At 49.5% G+C, this 18,949-nt stretch overlaps 1 protein-coding gene across 2 annotated transcripts; it reads right to left on the bottom strand.

Moving 5' to 3' along the window:
• Nucleotides 1-1,040: 1,040 nt before the first annotated feature.
• LOC134012867 (phosphatase and actin regulator 1-like) lies at nucleotides 1,041-18,613 on the bottom strand. 2 transcript variants are annotated; one of them, XM_062452524.1, is made up of 13 exons: nucleotides 18,409-18,613; nucleotides 8,908-9,072; nucleotides 7,815-7,895; nucleotides 7,295-7,414; nucleotides 6,997-7,200; nucleotides 6,525-6,786; nucleotides 4,589-4,779; nucleotides 3,932-4,088; nucleotides 3,277-3,332; nucleotides 2,704-2,765; nucleotides 1,577-1,717; nucleotides 1,271-1,347; nucleotides 1,041-1,171 (listed from the first exon to the last, which is right to left on the bottom strand). In XM_062452524.1, the coding sequence occupies exons 1-13, from the start codon at nucleotides 18,518-18,520 to the stop codon at nucleotides 1,156-1,158; spliced, it is 1,644 nt and encodes a 547-aa protein (XP_062308508.1). In that variant the 5' UTR covers nucleotides 18,521-18,613; the 3' UTR covers nucleotides 1,041-1,155. The 2 variants fall into 2 exon arrangements, with proteins under 2 accessions (XP_062308508.1, XP_062308507.1); XM_062452523.1 differs by lacking the exon at nucleotides 18,409-18,613 and adding an exon at nucleotides 10,644-10,982.
• Between the last annotated feature and the right edge of the window lie 336 nt (nucleotides 18,614-18,949).

Raw genomic sequence — 18,949 nt, 5'->3', positions numbered from 1 at the left:
CACAGAAAACATACATAATATGGCCTGCTGTATCAAAATGCCATTGAAGCAATAGAAATTTGGCAACGTCTTCCCTGTAAACAACACTGTAGGCACAGTGACACAGTGGGTGGCAGAATTCTACAATTATTATTCTCTGGGATGCATTCAAGATCAACAACTCCACACTGTTTCAAATAACTTTGGTTTAGGGCGGGGAGCTGTCTGAAATGTTCAAAGTGTTGTAACACTTGAATGCAGCCCAGGATATAAGGGTTGGCTGAAGTTGCTGTTATTGCTAGGTAGATTCACATTTATAATGTGATGGGTCACTGTTGATAACATGACATAGAACTGTATTTAACCAGTTTTTTGGGGGGAATAGGCCTATTCACAAATTCAAATACATTTCATAGGAATATAATAGATGTTCTGTATCTAATTTGGATACAGAGGCGTAACGGAATGAAACTGGACAGCATAAAACAGTATGTGGGTGTTGAAGACATTGGTTGGCTTGGTGTCGGACCATTTGCCCTCAGCTTTCTCTCTAGAGAGAGAGAGAGAGAGGAGGGGAAACAGGTACAGGACAGCCACCTCGGGATAAAGAACACCCAGAACGTTCCCCCTCACGAGTCCCGTTGGCACACACGCCGTACCGAGGCAGGGCTCCCAACGCCCTTCTCAAAGCAGTGCCGCTGACAGAAGTGCGACATGGGCCGCCTCTTTTTTTTTTCCGCTATCAAAATAAAACGATACCAAAAGGCTGTTTTGAAGAACGAGTCGTCCGTAAAATCCCCACGCGTGTGAAAAGCCAGGTTGGAGTCTGAGGCTGTCGGCGTCTCCTGCCGTGTGGTCAAGCTTTACTCCAGGACCAGACTGCGACACGAGCACCTAGTGACCCGTTTGACCACGACCAGCTGGGGGGAGGGGGGGGGACTGCCCTGCCGAAAGCAACAGCCACCCGAGGATAGCGCTGGTTGGATGGGGGGAGTAGTGTCTGTGACTACAGCCCTCCAGGTGGAGATCCAGACCTGGTGTGGTTGGGTTCTGGTCCGGGGGGGGGAAGGGGGGGTGCACGGGGGGATGGGTGGGGGTGAGGGGGGTGGGATACAGTCCAGCCACAGGTCCTTGTCCCAGGGGGGTCAAGCATGGTCGAGAGCTCACTGAGGAACCCTATGGTCGGTGAAACCTGTGGAGCACATATACACAGGCACAAAGTTACAGTTTCTCTCTGGGGCTGAGGTCTGTCTGTGTGCGCGTGTGTGTGTGAACAATCAGTACGAGATACCTGGTTAGATGGCGACTCGACTCATGCACCTCCATCTCTGTGCTTTTGAATTCGTTGAGTTCCTTCCGTATGGCGGCCTGCATGGGACAAACAGAACACGCTGTCAGCAAGAGGACCGGGAGAAACCGAAAGCCCCTTCCGACGAACCGAGCCGTTTCAAAACATCAAACATGCAGCCGACTCATTCGCTCCTTGTCATTGTCTGGGCCCGGGAACGTCCCGAACGCAAAGCGTCGAGCACCCATCGAAGACTTCTAAAGCTCTCCCACGCCCCCCCGGAGTGCGAGGGCCAATCATCCCAGAGACCTTGTCGGCTGGCGTCAGCCGGGTCCACGGTTTGTCCGCCCTCCGGTCGTAGTCCTGGGTGTCGGCTACTTCCACGTAGTCGCTGAAGCGGATCAGGATCTTAGCCTCCCTCAGCTCCTCCACCGTGGGCCTCTGGCTCAGCTGGGGGGAGGGAATGGGGGACCGGGGGGTGGGGGTGTAGGATATCGGGGAGGGGGGAGAAAAGAGAGTCAACACCAGCCAACAGCCTGGTCTCAGCGGACCTGAGGGGTCGCGGGTCGAAAAACCGAGAAGAGCGGGAAACCCCGTTGCTGCGGAGACCTGTATCCGTTCGTCGGTTGAGGGGTCGGTCGTTGTACGGCAGACAAATGGGATATGTCATCGCGTGGCCTGTTGTGACATCGTGTTACGCCATCTCCGCCGCCCCCGTCGCGTAACATAAGCGGTTCGCACCTCACCACGCGCGCGCGTGTGTGTGTGAGGGGGGGGAGAGAAAGACGAGGCGATAAGCCGTGCCCCCCGGGGGTTAGCGTAAGTGTGTGCATTGATCCAAGCGTCCCATGGTGGGAGATATAGATTACGGCGGCAGGCTGTTCTCCTGTGTGACACAGTCAAGAGGGTGCCTCTCTCTCACACCCATCCACTCGACCGTTAACGATGGCACTTAAACACGCACGCACAGCGACGCGCGAACCATTCACGCTTACGCCACGGTGGTGTGTAACCTGACATCCCAACAGCTAATGTGGTTACATTTCCTATTTGTCTGCCATTTCATGACCAGGTCATGGGAGTCAGGTGGCTGAGTGGTTAGGGAGTCGGGTAGTAATCTGAAGGTTACTGGTTTGATTCCCGGCTGTGCAAAATGACGTTGTGTCCTTAGGCAAGGCACTTCACCCTACTTGCCTCGGGGGAATGTCCCTGTACTTACTGTAAGTCGCTCTGGATAAGAGCGTCTGATAAATGACTAAATGTAAATGACCCCCCCCCGACCCCCCCAACCGACGAACAGATACAGGTCTCCGTAGCGACGGGGTTCGATTTCCCCCGCTCTGGTCTGTGGTCGACCCGCGTCCCCTCTGGTCAGCTAAAACACTAAAGTGTCTCTCGGTCACGGGGTGCGTTTCCCTTTCTGCTTCATGTCTCACCTTTTTACTCAAGTGCCTCTTGATCTCCCTCTTCTCCTCCAGCTCCTCCAGTTCAGTGCATGCTGGGAACGCAAAGAGAGGGGCGGTTTCACTCTGAACAGCGTTGTTACTCGAAGGGGAAAAGCATCCATGTTGTCTTCGACGAGCACGTTCTTATTTGTCCTTCTCGGAACAATGTCCGTTTTTTGGAATGCGCCGCGAAGGTTGCCTTGTTGCGCTTTGCGTGTCTGTTTTCGGGGAAGGGCGTGCGTTTGTGTTTGTGCATGTGTTTGTCTGTGTGTTTGTCTGGGTTTGTGTGCATGTCTGTGCGCGTGTGTGTGTTTGTCTGTCTGTGTCTGTGCGCATGTGTGTGTCTGTGTTTATGTTTGTGTGTGTGTTTGTCTGCGTTTGTCTGCCTTATATGTGTATGTATGTGTCCGTGTTGACGTGTAGGTGTGTGTATGTCAGTGTTAGTCTGCATATTTGTGTTCATGTGCGTGTGTTTGTCGGCATGTCTACGCGTATGTGTGCGTCTGTGTTGACGTGTGTATGTGTGTGTGTGTGTGTGTGTGTCTGCCAGCGTCAGTGGCTTACGTTTGAGTATGTTCCTTTGCGCCAGCTCGTCTGCAGTCGGTCGCTGACTCAGCCTCCTGGGAGAACACAACAGAAGTCAGCGACCGGATCCTCCGGCAAAACACCCCAAGCAGCAACAACAAAACACCAAAGCTACGTGCGTCAGACAACATCCTGTCTGACGGGGCCGTGTTGGATCAGACCTCTGCAAGGTCCGGACAGATCCAGCTCCTGTACGTGTGTGTTTTTATTCATTTTTTATTGACTGACGTCAGAGCAGCTCCGTCAGCCGGCGGGGCTGTGAGCGTTTGAGATTTACTCTCATCACCATAAATGACACGGTGATTCATGGAAGTGTGTGGGGACTGGGAGAGAGGGGGGGGAGGTCTAGAGAAGGGAGAGGAAGGAGAGAGGCGATGGAGGGAGAAGAAAGGGGGGGTGCATGGAAAGACGAACGCATGTAGAGGACCTGGAAGTAGTGTACGTGTGCTCGCGCGGGCGCGTGTGTTTGTGTGGATTGCGTACCTTACAGGTGACAGAGGAGAGTGTGCGTGACGTCGGACGAGCGGGCGTGAGGCTGCGCGTGCGATTGCCCTCGCACGACAAGGTGCTGGTGGTTTGCTGGTAGGGTCATATTTGGACTCGGCTTGAGGGTGTGGGAGTGTGTGCGTCTCACCGTGTCAGCTTGGTGCCGATCTGCTGCCGTGACTCCAGTCTCTCCTGGTCAGACAGCATGGGCAAGATGTTCTTGTCCTCCAGCTCTCTCAGAGACGGGCGGTTACTCAGTTTAATGGCCAGCGAGTCCTTCCTCAACACTTTCATAGCCAGAGTGCCTGCACAAACGCGCCCGACAGGGTACAGAAACACGGGACAGTCAAAAGCGACGTTTCAGCGGGGGTTACTTTGCGACCGAAGCGAATCATTTCACGAGCGGTTTCCTAAGAGTGTTTGTTAAATACTTCATACACATTATGGACCTGCGATGAATAATTCACCGCTCATTACGAAGCAAGGAGAAGGGAGCTTCACTGGGCGATTGGGGTTGGTGTGCATCAACTTGTGTGTGTGTGTTAAATGACACATGATGGGAGATGCTCTTCAATAACCAAATTATTGGTACTTTTCATCTTTCATGTTGTCAGTCAAAAAATAATGAAGTAGGTTCAGCGAATGGAACACAATGCTCTGACTGAAGGACCCAATGGCAGAGCTCTAAAACTACAGATCCCAACTGGGACTACTGTAGGAACGGGAAATGGGTCTCTCTTCAGGGACAATGAACCCGGTTGCCACCCGGCTGCACCCAAGACACGACAGAGAAAGAGACACCTACTTGTAAACAGTGAATCATCATCATCCTCATCCTCGTCTTCCTCCTCCTCTTCATCATCCTCCTCCTCTTCCTCCTCCTCGTCCTCGTCCTTATACATGCCGGGCGGGTCTTCGTAGTCCGGCTCGCCTGGTAGGTTTTCTTTGTTGTCGTCGCAGTCGACCATCACCGTGGGAACGGCATGCATCAGGGTGCTGGAGTTGGTCAGACAGGTCAGGGGTCACACAGGGATGTCGAGCTCAGCGTTCCGTGAAGGCAGAGTATGTTCTCTACAGGGGAGTGGCTCGTTCCGAGTGCCTAACCAGGGAATCTACAGAATGTACACAATATACGTACTATACACATATACTCGGTGTACGCACACTACTTGTAGTCGTACATACACAGTAGGCCTATGCACACACACACACGGCCCACTAAACCTGAGAAAAACAGGTTCATTCAGCGTGTCAAAGGTAGTCGCGGTAACCCTGGTGACCAGTTCAAACCCCCTGACTCATCCAGTGATGGAAGGGAGTGACGCAGGTGGGGAGGAGGTGCAGACCATGGATAGGTCCTATTACAGCAGCCAAAGCACACAGGCTGAGTCGCAGTTACACAGTGCGGGAAAAACAGCAGCAGGCCAATCCGACAGTGACGTGATAGCCGTTAACCAATCCAAGCGCAGGAGAGTGGTAAATCAAAAATAATTCATGAATACATTAATGTATCAATTACATTAATAATGTAATTGGAAAAAAAAATTAAGCAGGAAGTTGGGGGGGGGGGGGTGAATAAAATGTGTCCAAAAAACGACTCCACGACAAAGGACAAACCACAGAGGGGTTTTTTTTCACACGTGACGCGACTCGGGCCGATGAATGTGTGTGAGGTTGTGTTCGTGTTCTTTTTTCTTTTCTTTACAGGGCTATTGAAACGTGTTGATGGAAAGATCCGGGCCATTTGAAAGAAGTGGAGGTGATACTGAGGCAATACTGACAAAGGAAGATACGACAGCCCTGTATCTCGCACTATTGTCACCATGGCATCTGTTTATCTCCAGGTAACAATACGCTTAAGGGGAGACTGTTTGATATGACATCTCTGTATGTCTGGGGGGTTCAGATACTGGTTTAGATGCTGTGTTCATGTGTTCCTGTGTTCCGGGTTACTAACTACAGATAACCATGCCAAAGACCAAACAAACACCCAAACATACAGCCTTAGGCTACACTGTCATCCTAATTTGACTTTGCTGATGAGGTCTTCGCCCAGTGAGGATTGAACAATTCTCTCCAACTACCCATAATCCACTGCAATGCTGTGCAGGCATTATGAATATGAGGATCACTGTATCTACTATACATAATACTATATATACGGATCTACTATACATAATACTATATATACGGATCTACTATACATAATACTATATATACGGATCTATTATACATAATACTATATATACATATTATAGTATTATGTATAGTAGATACGACTATACATAATACTATTATGTATAGTAGATACGACTACATATAATACTATATATACATGTTATTGCATTATGTATAGTAGATACGACTATACATAATACTATATATACGGATCTATTATACATAATACTATATATACATATTATAGTATTATGTATAGTAGATACGACTATACATAATACTATTATGTATAGTAGATACGACTACATATAATACTATATATACATGTTATTGCATTATGTATAGTAGATACGACTATACATAATACTATATATACGGATCTATTATACATAATACTATATATACATATTATAGTATTATGTACAGTAGATACAACTATACATAATACTATATATACGGATCTATTATACATAATACTATATATACATATTATAGTATTATGTATAGTAGATACATATACATAGTATTATGATAATACTATAGTATTATCCACGTTAGCTCACCTCTCAAACCTCTGCATGGTGAGGGCCAAGGTCTTATTGAGCTCCTCGATGATCCGACTGGGGGTGTGCAGGGGAGTGGGGAGGGTCCCGTACTGCAGGGAGTGACCCCCCAGCGAGCCGTGGGAGGGAGGGGGGCCCTTGTGGAAGGGGGCGAGGGGCGAGGGCTCGGCGCCCCCCGCAGGCACGCAGATCATGAGCTTCTTGGGAGGTAGGGGGGGGGAGAGCTTGACAGCCATGCAGGGAAGCTTGACCGGACCCCCGTCTTCAGAGAAATGAGGAAAACATGTTCCGGTTAGTTGGCCAGGGGTACGCACACACACACACACACACGTATGTGCACACACACACACACGCGGGCATTCACACACAGACTCTTTTCATCATCTCCTGCTCATGATCCCCTGCCAATGCGCACACACACACACACACACACACGCATATAAGCCGACACACACACAGTGCAGGATCAGACCTGAGATGAGGTTTGGAAGCCTGTTGAAAGGTTTCGGGGGCAACGCCGGCGGCTGCTTATGTAGCGTAGGTGGTTTGGGATATGACGACTCGGTGCCGTTGCCTGGATACACCCCCAACTTCTTAGCAGGGGGTGTCTGGTTGGTCTTCAGGGTCAGGTCCGAGGCACGCGCCCCTTCTCCGCACATCTGGAACTCTACTGGGCCTGGAGGAAGGAATTGACCAATCGGAGATCATCTTAGGGTGAGGACGAACCAATCGGGGAGTAGCCTTTTCGATGGAAGGGGATGGAGTCATACCTAAGGAGGAAGTAGCTCCATCCATGAGCTCGGCTCCGTCACAGTCGGAGTAGGAGCCCGTTACAGGAGAGCGGCCGTTCTCTAACTTCACCTCCTCTCGCATGGCCTGCCCTGCCCCATCTGACACACCAGAGAGAGAGAGGGAGAGAGAGAGAGAGCGAGAGAGAGAGAGAGAGAGAGAGAGAGAGAGAGAGAGAGAAGGAGAGAGAGAGAAGGAGAGAGAGAGAGAGAGAGAGAGAGAGAGAGAGAGAGAGAGAGAGAGAGAGAGAGAAAAGGAGAGAGAGAGAGAGAGAGAGAGAGAGAGAGAGAGAGAGAGAGAGAGAGAGAAAAGGAGAGAGAGAGAGAGAGAGAGAGAGAGAAGGAGAGAGAGACATACAGAGACAGAGAGAGATACAGAGAGAGAAAGAGACAGAAAGAGAGAGAGAGAGAGAGATAAAGATGACGGAAAAAGAGGAGTCTCGAACATCTAGAACGTTCCGTAGCCCTCCCTTCGTTCCATCCACAGTAGGTGAGCTCTCACCTTTGTCGTAGACCTCCTTCAGCACTCCTCTCTTGATCAGCTCCTCCCTGCTCTGACGAGTGGACATCTTCCTCTCCAAAACTGAACATGAACACACAAGGACATGAACCGGATATGAGGATTAAATACATTTTGATTACAATAGGCCACTTTCATCTAGGCTATGTCTACAGTCAACAGCTGTATCAGGGACACTATAACCATATTAATTATGGCCGGCGGGTTAAATGGTTTAACTTTATATCTTATGGGGGATTGGATTGATTTGTCATACGTGGTCCAAATGTTTGCTGATTAAACTGGCCAGATTTGCTGGGTTATGCATACAATGCTCATGAAACAATCTGACTCATAACAGATTTGTGGCTGGGGTCCAGGGAGACCATATGGTTGGAGGACCAGTATGATGGTAACATGCACGGGGTGAGAAACTGTGTGTGTGTGTGTGTGACATTGATGCATGTAGAGGAGGTGCAAAAAACGCACTGACAGCTGGGGAACCAGCTTGAAATTCAAAAAACAGGATCACTGGGGGGTTGATGTGTGTGTGTGCGTGTGTGTGTGTGAGTACGTGTGTGTGTGTGTGAGTGTGTGTGTGCGTGCGTGAGCGGACCTATGCGTGTGTGTCTTTTTACTGTGTGCCGGAAAAGGAAAGCATTATAAAGGCTTAATAACTCCCAACAAAACAATTTCCTATCGTTTTCTCTCTCTCTCTCTCTCTCTCTCTCTCTCTCTCTCTCTCTCTCTCTCTCTCTCTCTCTCTCTCTCTCTCTCTCTCTCTCTCTTTTATGTAACGACAGACATTATATCAGCCGGCTCTCATCCCTCAGGAAGAGGGTTGGGGTCATTAAAGCCCAATGTAGCTGGATCACAGGAGGCTGGATATCCTAGGATTTTTATCTGTACACGTTCAAGCTTTAGCCTGAAAGCCGTGAACAAATACATCAGACAGAGCTCTTATGGGACAACTTTTACGGCGTGATACGGTGCCATTTGGAAAGGAAGACACAGGTGTACATCCCTGATTGAATTTAAGGTGGAGGAACGTTCATTTAGACATGCAGGGGTTCCAGAGAATGTTCTAGAGCCTTACCGGCAGAGGTCTGCTTGAACTTCTCGCTCTTCTTCTTCCTCCACTTCCAGGGCTTGAAGATACGCCCCAGAGTGGCGAACTTGCTCCGCCGGCGAATGGGAGGGGTGTGCGTGCCGGGCACCAGCGAATCAGAGCGCATCGCCGCCAGACGTTCCACCTCCTCAGCTTATAGAAAGAGGGTCAAAAAAAGAAAGAAAACTGCTTCAAAAAAAGAACCACTGAAGAATGTTACACAACGGTGTGTCGTTCTTTTACCGGCAGGAAACATCACACAAGGGTGCGCCTAAATAAGAAGGGTTAGGGCTAGACAATGTGGCCGATGCCAGTGGATGATCCTTCATCATTCACATCCAAAACAGTCTCTCCCAGTCATGGCTGAGATTTCATCCGTTCTAAACTGCATGCCAGTGTATCTGGTCACCACGTCAACGGCACTGGGTCCTATGCCATCCTGGTGTTAGAATTCCATTTTTAAACTCCACTTTTCCCATTACATGAGCTTTCCTACTTGGAAGGCCTTGGAAAAATGGCATGGTGCCCATGTCAACGGCAGTGGGGGGAAAAAACACACACACACACACATACACTCAAACACACACACACTCAAACACATTCACACACTCAAACACACACACCTCAGCGGTAGTCTTTTCATGGGACTGAGACATACAGTCATGAGCTGTTGTTCCCGCTTAGGATTACCTAGTATCATGTTGCAGTAATACGCTTTATGATGTATGGACATGTCATGAAACTGCAGTAACGAGTTGCATGTCATAACCAGTATAACATTGCAGTAGCCAATATTACATCAGAAAGACATTCGAGTAACCAGAGAGTACAGAAGGCATGAAACCACACACCATCAAACTAGCTAAACACAGAATACAGAAACGAATACATGTAAATGCACTTGGCAAGATACCTGTCTTAACATGTAGTTAATCGAGGTTTATTTATAGAGTATCGTGATGAATAGGGAAGGATAACAAATCGTGATATCGTGAGTATGAGTAGCGTGATCAAAATGTGAAAGAATCTTACACCTTAATAGTACATCTATGGTGTACAGAGAGGGTGTGTCTCAAGGCTGCTTAAATTCTCACCGAGGGTTGGGGCGCTTTGGGTACGAATCACCAGATAACACCGAGGCGTTATATTCTTTTACGGAATAATGGCTTTATGTTTGTTATTGTGGCATTCCACTAATCTTAAGATCATTTTTAAAGTAACATATCCAGCTTTAAAGTAACGGTTTTTGATTTCGCATACGATTCTTTAGGATAGGCAGCCGAACTGATGCAAGACAGGGATATGTGCTTAACTCCGTCAAGACGGCGGGTCTCCCCATAGGAAGGATTTAGGACTTAAAGATTCACCAGCAAAAAGTTGAACAACGTGTGTGCGAAAATCCAATGTCCAGCGGTCACATTCTAATGTTCCTCATCCAAATGGGAGCACCGTGGTCTATCATAACAACGCATGGACTATCTAACCTATAACCCCAAAACAGTTGTCGGGCAATTCTTTATTCAAAGGGCCGTCAACCTTCCCCAAAACCTGCATCCAGTTTGTATTTATTATTCGTAAATCTGTCAGGCCGATGCACATATCCCGCCCATGTGCATACAGCCTACGGTAGTCAGGAGCTAGGGAGCGGTCGACAGAGATGGATGACATAAAACGCGATCAAAATATTCTCCACAGCTCCTTGTAGGCAACGAGCACCTACTTACCTTCTTGAGGGTCGATTCTTCGGCAGTTGCTACAAATATGCTTGATCTCTTTGCCAATCTGGCAATGGATTATGAACGGAATGTTGTTGTTGTTTGCCGCGGGTTGTTGGTGCTGCCGCTCTTGGCTTCTGCCGCGGGACTTCATCCGTACCAAGCAGAATGCTCTCCTCTTTCTCGGCTTCTCCTCGGACATGACTGGAGAGGGTGTTTCTTTCCTAGATTCAGAGTCGTGCCATGAGCTGAAATCAGCGTTTCCACGACCCGCCATGGTTCCAGGCAATAGCGAGGTAGTACTGCGGAAATGTGTTTATCCCTTTCCGATGGAAGGGGCTTGGAACTGTCCGCAACACTAGTAGTGGCGATCCCCTAGACCTATAAAACTGGCCAATCCGGGACAAGCGAATCGCGCACTTTGCGCATGAATATACTGACGATCCAGAAGTAGGCTATCAGCCGCATCTTGTACAGTTCTTCATTATTTAAAGCATGTTAGGCTATATGAATTCAGCTCACATGAGCAAAATCGCGTGCTATTGGAAAGGGTAAACAACACGTTGATAATTAATGCAAGGGAGAAGGCGAGACCGTCTATTCACAAGCACTTGTAGATCTACACAAGGCACAAATGACCTACTTTCTCCAAGCACGTATGCATTTGGGCACGTGTATAACCTTGAAACAGATTTTAAAACTGTAACCTAGTGAGCTCCATACTGTGTAGATTTGTCCTGGCCAACCCTATCACGGACCTCTACCGCCCCCTAGTGGCTTGTTTGCGCACCTCCTTAAATACATCGGTGGCCAAATGCAGGCCACTTCTAAAATCAAAATGTATCACAACCATTTAAGATCACGTTTACATATTATAATTATACAATACACCAAACTCATAGACACTTTCTGGAACCACCAGAAATGCTACACACGCAAAATGAGAGGTAATCTCGAATCGTATTCATGCTGCAGTTACGATCTGTAGTTAGTTACACACTGTCACCAGCAGGGGGGGATAGACAACAACATCTGTGACGGCGCTCCAGGGAAGCTCTTTCCGCGAACCAAGCCGCAGACAACGCACTGCAACCAAAGCAACACTGTCCCACAAAGCGAGCACCAACCCCCCCCGCCCCCCCCCCCCCCCAATCCCCCATTATCAGATAGTGGACCACATGGTGAACCTGAGCAACCTGTGTGAGTGTGTGCAGTGTGTGTCCGGGGTCAGTGCATACGCGTGCGCAAAGTGTCGATGAATCGTATACATGCAGGCCTAACATGTACAGTATTTTACATACGTTCGTGTAAGTGTGTATTTGTGAGATTTTACATGTGTAGGCTACAATATTACACAACAGCATGGAACAAAGCCCCCTACCGACCCCCCCCCCCTCCCCAGCCCGCCTCCACCCCCCCACCTCCACATGCTGACTGTCAAACAGACAATGACTCACGGCTCCCTTAGATTCCCTCTGCAGCAGGAACAAGCGAGATCGGCGAGGCGCCGGGCCCCACACCGAGAAATACGTCAAGTTCCGGAAGAGAACGAGACATACTGGTTTCTCTTCCCATGCTTGGGGTGTGTGTGTGTGTATGTGTGGGGGGGGGGTGCAAAATGTTCAAATTGTGTAATAGGTATTGGGGGGGAGGTCCCCAATAGTGTGTGTGTGTGGAGGGGGCTCCCCTAACTCTTACTAGCCCCCCTCCCAATTCAAAAACCCAAAACATTGGTTTTACTCTGATCGATAGCACTCAGTGAATAGAGCAGCAAAAAGCACAAAGCGCACGTATCCATTTCACACCTGGGATTATCAATGTTGCCCCAATTCCGCGAAACCAGCGAACCAAACAGTCGTGGCATCTCTTGTTCTTCGGCTTCGTAGACGTCTTAGGGGTGGTAAGTCAGCCAGAGTATTACAATACAGGAGTCTAAATTTAGCTGATGCTTTACCCCCTGCACTGTGCCAGGTCTGTATAGCACTGAGAGAGAGAGAAAGAGAGAGAGACTGAGAGAGAGACAGAGAGAGAGGGAGGGAGAGAGACAGAGAGAGAGGGAGGGAGACAGAGAGAGAGAGACAGAGAGAGACAGAGAGAGAGGGAGGGAGGGAGACACTGACAGAGGGACAGAGAGAGAGACAGAGAGAGACAGAGAGATAGAGAGACATAAAGAGACACAGAGAAAGAGATATACAGACAGAGAGACAGAGAGACATAGAGAGGCACAGCGAGAGAGACATACAGACAGAGAGAGACAGAGATATACAGAAACACATAGAGAGACACAGAGAGAGACATAGAGTATAGGGTTGTTTCCTCTGCAACACACAGCATTTAAACCAACAGGGGGACCAAGGGAACCTGGAGCCTAGACAAACAGAATCGAACACAGACAGACCAGTTATCGAGTGGCCACAATCAGCAATAATGTGCTCTGTAAACAGCTGTGAGCAGAGCCTACGCACCCTGTACAACCCCCAATCAAAACAATGAACTTTTGGTAAAACCGGCTGAATCAGTTGAAGGCTGATAGCATTCGGTACCTATAGAACCTCGAATCCCTTTTTACCCGTTGGATATGGTGCTCGAGAGGAGAGAACGGGCTTGGAGTGTCTGTGTGTGGTCTGCGTGTCTCTCTGTGTGGGCGTGGGTGCCAAATGTACGCTGAGGCACGGCACCCTGCAAATAGTCTGTCAAGTGAGATCTCAGTGAGACGACCCTGTCGCTCCATTCTGTGTTTTGACCCCGGCTCTGCTCGGATCGCTGCGATGACTCATGCAGTACTTCCGTGACGCCGCTGGAGATCAGAAGAAGGAGGGGAAAAGAACACACACACGAAGCTGAGAGGAACAGCAACGCACGGGTGCGTGCGCGCACGTACCGTACGCGCACGCACCCGTGCAGTATTCACGCGCGCGGCGCACGGACACGTTCGACGTGAAAGCGTACGTGGGAGGCATATTCTCGCACGAGCGCGCGCGCACGCCGCAAGCAGAAACGCACATACGGTATGAACACACCCAGCGCGTGTGAAGAGCACTGAGGGGCTAAGGGGCTTTGGCAGGGTCTCGCTCTCTGTATTGCTGGGAGAGAATAGGCCTCATGCCTGAGTGTGTCTGTCACGTCTGGTCTCTCCGAGACACACAGCGGAGCAGGGGGCAGACTAGTGGACCACGGGCACACACACACACCCACACACCCACACACCCACACACACCCACACACCCACACACCCACACACACACCCACACCGCAACACGAATGGGAAGACAGGTCTAATCTCATCCCTGGCACGCACACACACACTGCCCGCACCCCCGCTCAACAGGTGTGCCTGTCACTTCAGTGCAGACACACTGGCTCAGAGGTAGCAGACAGTGTCAGTGCTCAAGGGCACAGCACAGCATTGGTTGATACAGGCATGCTTACTGCACTAAACTAGGTTTAGCCATGTAGTCCTTGTACATGAACCAGATCCAATGCAAATCCAGATCCAGGTGTGATGTGACTGTGGTGCAACAGTGAATCAACATTGACTTGCTGTATATTTGACTTCGGCAAATGAAATAGTATATTTGAAAAACACAGACGGGGTGAGGTGCAGTAGGCAGGCTTGAAAGACATTGGAGTTTGTTCCCTAACCTTTTCAAAATGTATTTGTTTCAGATTCCAATACAGGCTTGGAGTCGAAATGTGTATACCAGTATGGTATATGAGCATTGTTATGTAAGGTGTGACGCACAGGGTTTGTAAAAACCAACAACAAATACTACTGAGCGTTCCGAGAACATGAAACAAGAGAGAGTGTGTGCGAGAGCGAGAGCGACCCTAGAGTGACCTCTCACGTGCGCGTGGGTGTGTGAGTGTGTGTGCGTGTGTCTTTACAGCACAGCAGGGCCAGGCTGTTCGCATGCAACATGAGGATGGGTCTCTGTGATTTGAACGTAGCTGTAGATATGATGCCAGAGCCAATGAGTCTGAGTCACGGCCTCCTTGAAGCCAGCATCGTCCCCTCCCAGCCTGCAACCCAAACATCCGACAGCCAGTAACCAGCCTACAGCCTACGCACACTTCCTGTTCCTCAACCAATCAGCACGAAGCCCTGGGAGATGAATAACCCCCGCAGAGGTCCGCGCCGATGCTAATTTCGTCCCGGAGCCGAGAGCACGCGCCAGACGGGGGGGGGGGGGGGGGCGATGACAATGTAGCGCTCTCGATCGCGGCAACCGATACGGACAGACCCCTCCCCGTTGAAAGCGTAAAAGGCGAGTCGCGCGGAGCCCCTTCTCCACCTCTCTCTCAGCCCTCGTCTGACGATCGAGGATTGAGGCCACCCGCGCGTTTCTTGCGACTCGACCAAACACGCAGATCCCTCATTGGATCGTCGTCTCGTCGCGACCGGGGGAGGGAAGGGCGTCTGGTTCTTGAGCGCTATATAAACGTGCTGAGTTATTCCTCTTGGCTGGATGGGCAGGAACAGAACAGGAGGGTAGACAGGTTGGGCATGTCGACGGATCAGGCAAGCTCCGGAAGGTGTCTCACGCGTGGGGTTCTTCCGGGGCGATCTAGACGGTGTTGGGTCACAATGTGGACGGCGGGTTGGCTTTGTGGGGAACACTAACAGCTAACAGCATGGGCACCACCCAAAATCCAAATCGGGGGAACCTCTTCACTCTTAGTGACACCACTCCCCGCACCCCTCCTCCCCTCCCCCCCATCCCTTCCTCCCCGACCCCCCGACGCCGTTCCAACGCGGATCCTTCTCGTTCATGCAAATGTTTTGACGCGACCCTTTGGAAGGTTACAGACTTGTAAAAAGGGCTATCCTTTGATCCCCTTTGCGCAGAGTGCGGACATGGTTTTACGTTGGCAATGCATGGCGTAGCCACACAGACATATTGTAAGCCCACACGGCTTTGAAGTCTCGCTGTCTTTCTTTTCTGACTGCGTACATTGGCTGCATGGACTACATCTCCCAGACACTGGAGCACTGCCAGGATACAATGCTCTCAGAGAGGACAATAGAGATGAAAGGAAGGGAGAGATACAGAGACTTGCGTTCCCCTACGCCCTCGCTTTTCTCCATCACGACACACTCACAGGCTTCTGTTGAGCTAAATGCAAAGTGGCAGGGACACAGCCAGCAGTGGATGTGTGTGTGTGCGCGCCGGTGTCTGTGTGTGTGTGTACGTGTCTGTGCGTGTGCGTATGCCTACGCGTGTACGTGTGCGTGTATGCCGGAGTGTGTACGTGTGTGTGTGCGCGTGTGTGTGCGCACGGACAAACAACGCGGAGCATCAATCCACAGTGGGTCCTCCTGTTCCTCTCCCTGTCTGTCCTCCCTGGGTTGATGGCATCTGCTCAAGACAGTGGCAGAAGCCAGCTCCAGCCCCAAGACGCTATACCATGACATCACACGCCAGGTCGAATTTTGGGTGCGCGTGGTTCATAAATCCTGTATCGGTGAAGCATCTGTCTAAGACTTAGTGATGGTTTTAGGTCTTGGTGTCTTCTGTGAGACGAGGTATCGGACTCTGGGTTTGGAGAGAGGGGTCTTTTTAGGTTCCGGGAAGGAGTGGCGATCGGAGCAGCGGATGTGTTCCTCTGCATTGCAGACCAGAGTCGCACTTCCTGTTTCCTGCGTTTATATTCTCCCCAGGTGAACACGGTGAATACATCCTCCTCCTTAAAGTCTAGCAAAGTGTTGACTTGTCAACAGAACAATAGGTGTGTACGTGGCTGTGTTTGCGACTGTATGTCTGTGTGTGAAAATGGGAAAAGGAGAGAAAAAGGTGTGCGCGTGCGTGCACGTTCCAGTTGTGTGAGTGCCTGCTGGAGTGGCCCTTGTGTTCAAATGCAGCAACTCGCTCTCTAATAGAATGTTCAAGAAGCCGGAAAAACAAACTGTCTGGACGTCCCCCACAAAGCAAGCACGCTCAACGGATCACAGCGCGTATCCTGTCGCGGTTCCTAATAACATCAGCTCTGGTCAACTGTCAATATCGTAGAAAAGAGGCTGCCGTTTTCATTTCATTATCACCATCTCACGACGCTGTTTAAGAGGCTTATTTAACTGAGGCTCTCTCTCTCTCACTCTCTCCTGCTCTTATTGAAGTATCATTCTGTTTACTCTGAGAGGAGGATAATGACTGTGTTGAGAGATATTGGTCTTTGGGGACAATGCTAAGCTCCTACCCAATTGACCTTGTTTCCAGCCGCGTTCAACATCGGGCTGGATAGTAAAAAAAAAAAGAGAAAAGAGAGAGAATGCCAGTATGAAATTTACAATGTACAAAGATGATCAGACGGCCAAACCGTATTGAGATTTCCTTTGCTTTCCTTATCTTTATGCGACCAATCCCAAACCCGCACACACACAAACACACTTAGCGGTGTGGGATTGCACGGCCATTAGAGCTAACCGTGCAGTGTGACACACTCACACACATCAAAGGAAGGTGTGGGTTGAGGCAAAAAGAAACATAAACATACAAACAAGAAGCAGACAGTGGGACCGCCGACCGCCGGTAATTAACGGCTCTTAACCATGAAAAAGAAGCGATCGCTAAAGCTACAGAGTCCATGAACATGTCCATGAGAAACCTACACCTGGCTGTTTGCTCCACGTCTTCAGCAATGCAGAAGTCATCATCATAAAATCCGTCATTAAAATGCCTGGACGGTGCAGGCACAGAACAATGGAGGCGTAAGGTCTCTAGATTCGGAGTTGGCATCAGTCCGAGATGGAAAATAAGGTCTACCCTCAACACCATGTGACTAGGATTTGTCACGTCGGGGTGGGGGATATGACACAGACGCTATACAGCTTGCCTCTGTGTAGACCATCAAATATAGATACACATTAGACGCGTGTGGAGCATTGTGAGGATCGATTGCAGGCTATAATTCCACGTAAATCTGCTGCCATCGAACTGACTGTGTTCCTGGTCAGTGGCAAATTCAGCACCTCGATGGTGGACAGCTCCGCAAGGGACGACGCTTTGCATTTGTCAGGTTCTAACTGAGGGGTAGGCTGCATAGAACAGCATGGGTTTAGAAAATTGAATTGCACCGTGACAATATCCGTAGTTTGCATTTACAAGTAGCCCGAAGACAGGCAAAGGAAAGGTTGTACGTTATTACTCGCTTCCATCATTAAAAGGGAAAATCACCATGGTAACTATAGAAACATGGTTCTCCGACAAGCCTACGGATGGCGAACTTATCGTTCCTGTTTCCATCTTGCCCAAGTAGGCTTGCAGGAGCACTGTGCTGCATGCAAAAACTATTCGTAGAACAAGTCCAACTGCATTTCCTTACAAGTGAGTAGCCTATAGGTGAAAGCAATTGCAGGAAAAATGTGCAACCCAAAATATAATTCTTCTTCTAGTCTTTATGCAACGCTGATGGCTTGGCTGTGTCGTAGACCCAGTATAGATCCAGAAAAAACGTGCTTTGTCACAGCCTACAACTCAAGAAGATAACCTCATTCTCAATAGTTATGCATATTCCCAAAAGGGTACAGCCATTCACTGAACTGAGAATTTGCTCAGTCACTATGCATGAGTCACTGTACATATCCAGATCACCAAATCACGTCAGCTAGGCAACATATTTGAATAAGGCAAGCACCATTTTAGACTCTTAATCATAATGACCATTTTTGACCAAGATATTGATTTGTCATCATACGCCTCATTACATGTCAAATCAGATCCACATTTAGCGGACAACGCAGACATGTTGGTGAGTCTATAGGCTACGTGATGCCTACCTGTCTCCAGGTGCAGAGAGAGCCGTGCCTCGTTTATGTAAGGAGTGTCGCTCTTGGACCGGGCTCTCCGGATCGGCCGACGGTCTACCTCACTCTCTGGAGCCGCAGCCATCTATATTTCGCCCGGGTAGTCCACTGGAGACCGGCGGGACTGCGCGAGACTCGGCGCCGCCGCTCATGCACGGTCAGACAGCGTAGGAGGGGCGGGCGATCATGAGAGGGAGATGATGAAAAGAGAGTGTGCGTGCGTGCGTGTGTGAGAGAGACAGAGAGAGAGAGAGAGAGAGAGAGAGAGAGAGAGAGAGAGAGAGAGAGAGAGAGAGAGAGAGAGAGACTAAACTGAGTATTTCTCGATCTTTATTTCTCTCTGACACAAATGCGCACATAAAGTGTATGGCCCATTCCACTCTACTTAACAGTAGTATAGACCAAATGCATATTTCAGCTTTCTACGTCTCCTGGCACCTAGACTATCACATAGGCTATTTTAATTTCAGGTTGCCTATTTACTGTGGTGGGACGCTGGTACCCTTTGTAATTT

Source organism: Osmerus eperlanus, chromosome 26, assembly GCF_963692335.1.
Source record: "Osmerus eperlanus chromosome 26, fOsmEpe2.1, whole genome shotgun sequence".
In the NCBI taxonomy this organism is placed as follows: domain Eukaryota; kingdom Metazoa; phylum Chordata; class Actinopteri; order Osmeriformes; family Osmeridae; genus Osmerus; species Osmerus eperlanus.
Note: the sequence above shows the minus strand (reverse complement) of the source record. Positions and strands in the feature narration are given on the sequence as shown.

What these genes read in the sequence shown, in the direction of transcription:
- LOC134012867 (XM_062452523.1), bottom strand. Translation starts at nt 10,911, where the DNA reads ATGGCGGGTCGTGGAAACGCTGATTTCAGCTCATGGCACGACTCTGAA. An exon ending in GTTCAAGCAGACCTCTGCCG is followed by an intron (nt 7,896 to 8,907) that starts GTAAGGCTCTAG and finishes GTTCATGTTCAG; the next exon opens with TTTTGGAGAGGAAGATGTCC. An exon ending in GCTTCCAAACCTCATCTCAG is followed by an intron (nt 6,787 to 6,996) that starts GTCTGATCCTGC and finishes ATTTCTCTGAAG; the next exon opens with ACGGGGGTCCGGTCAAGCTT.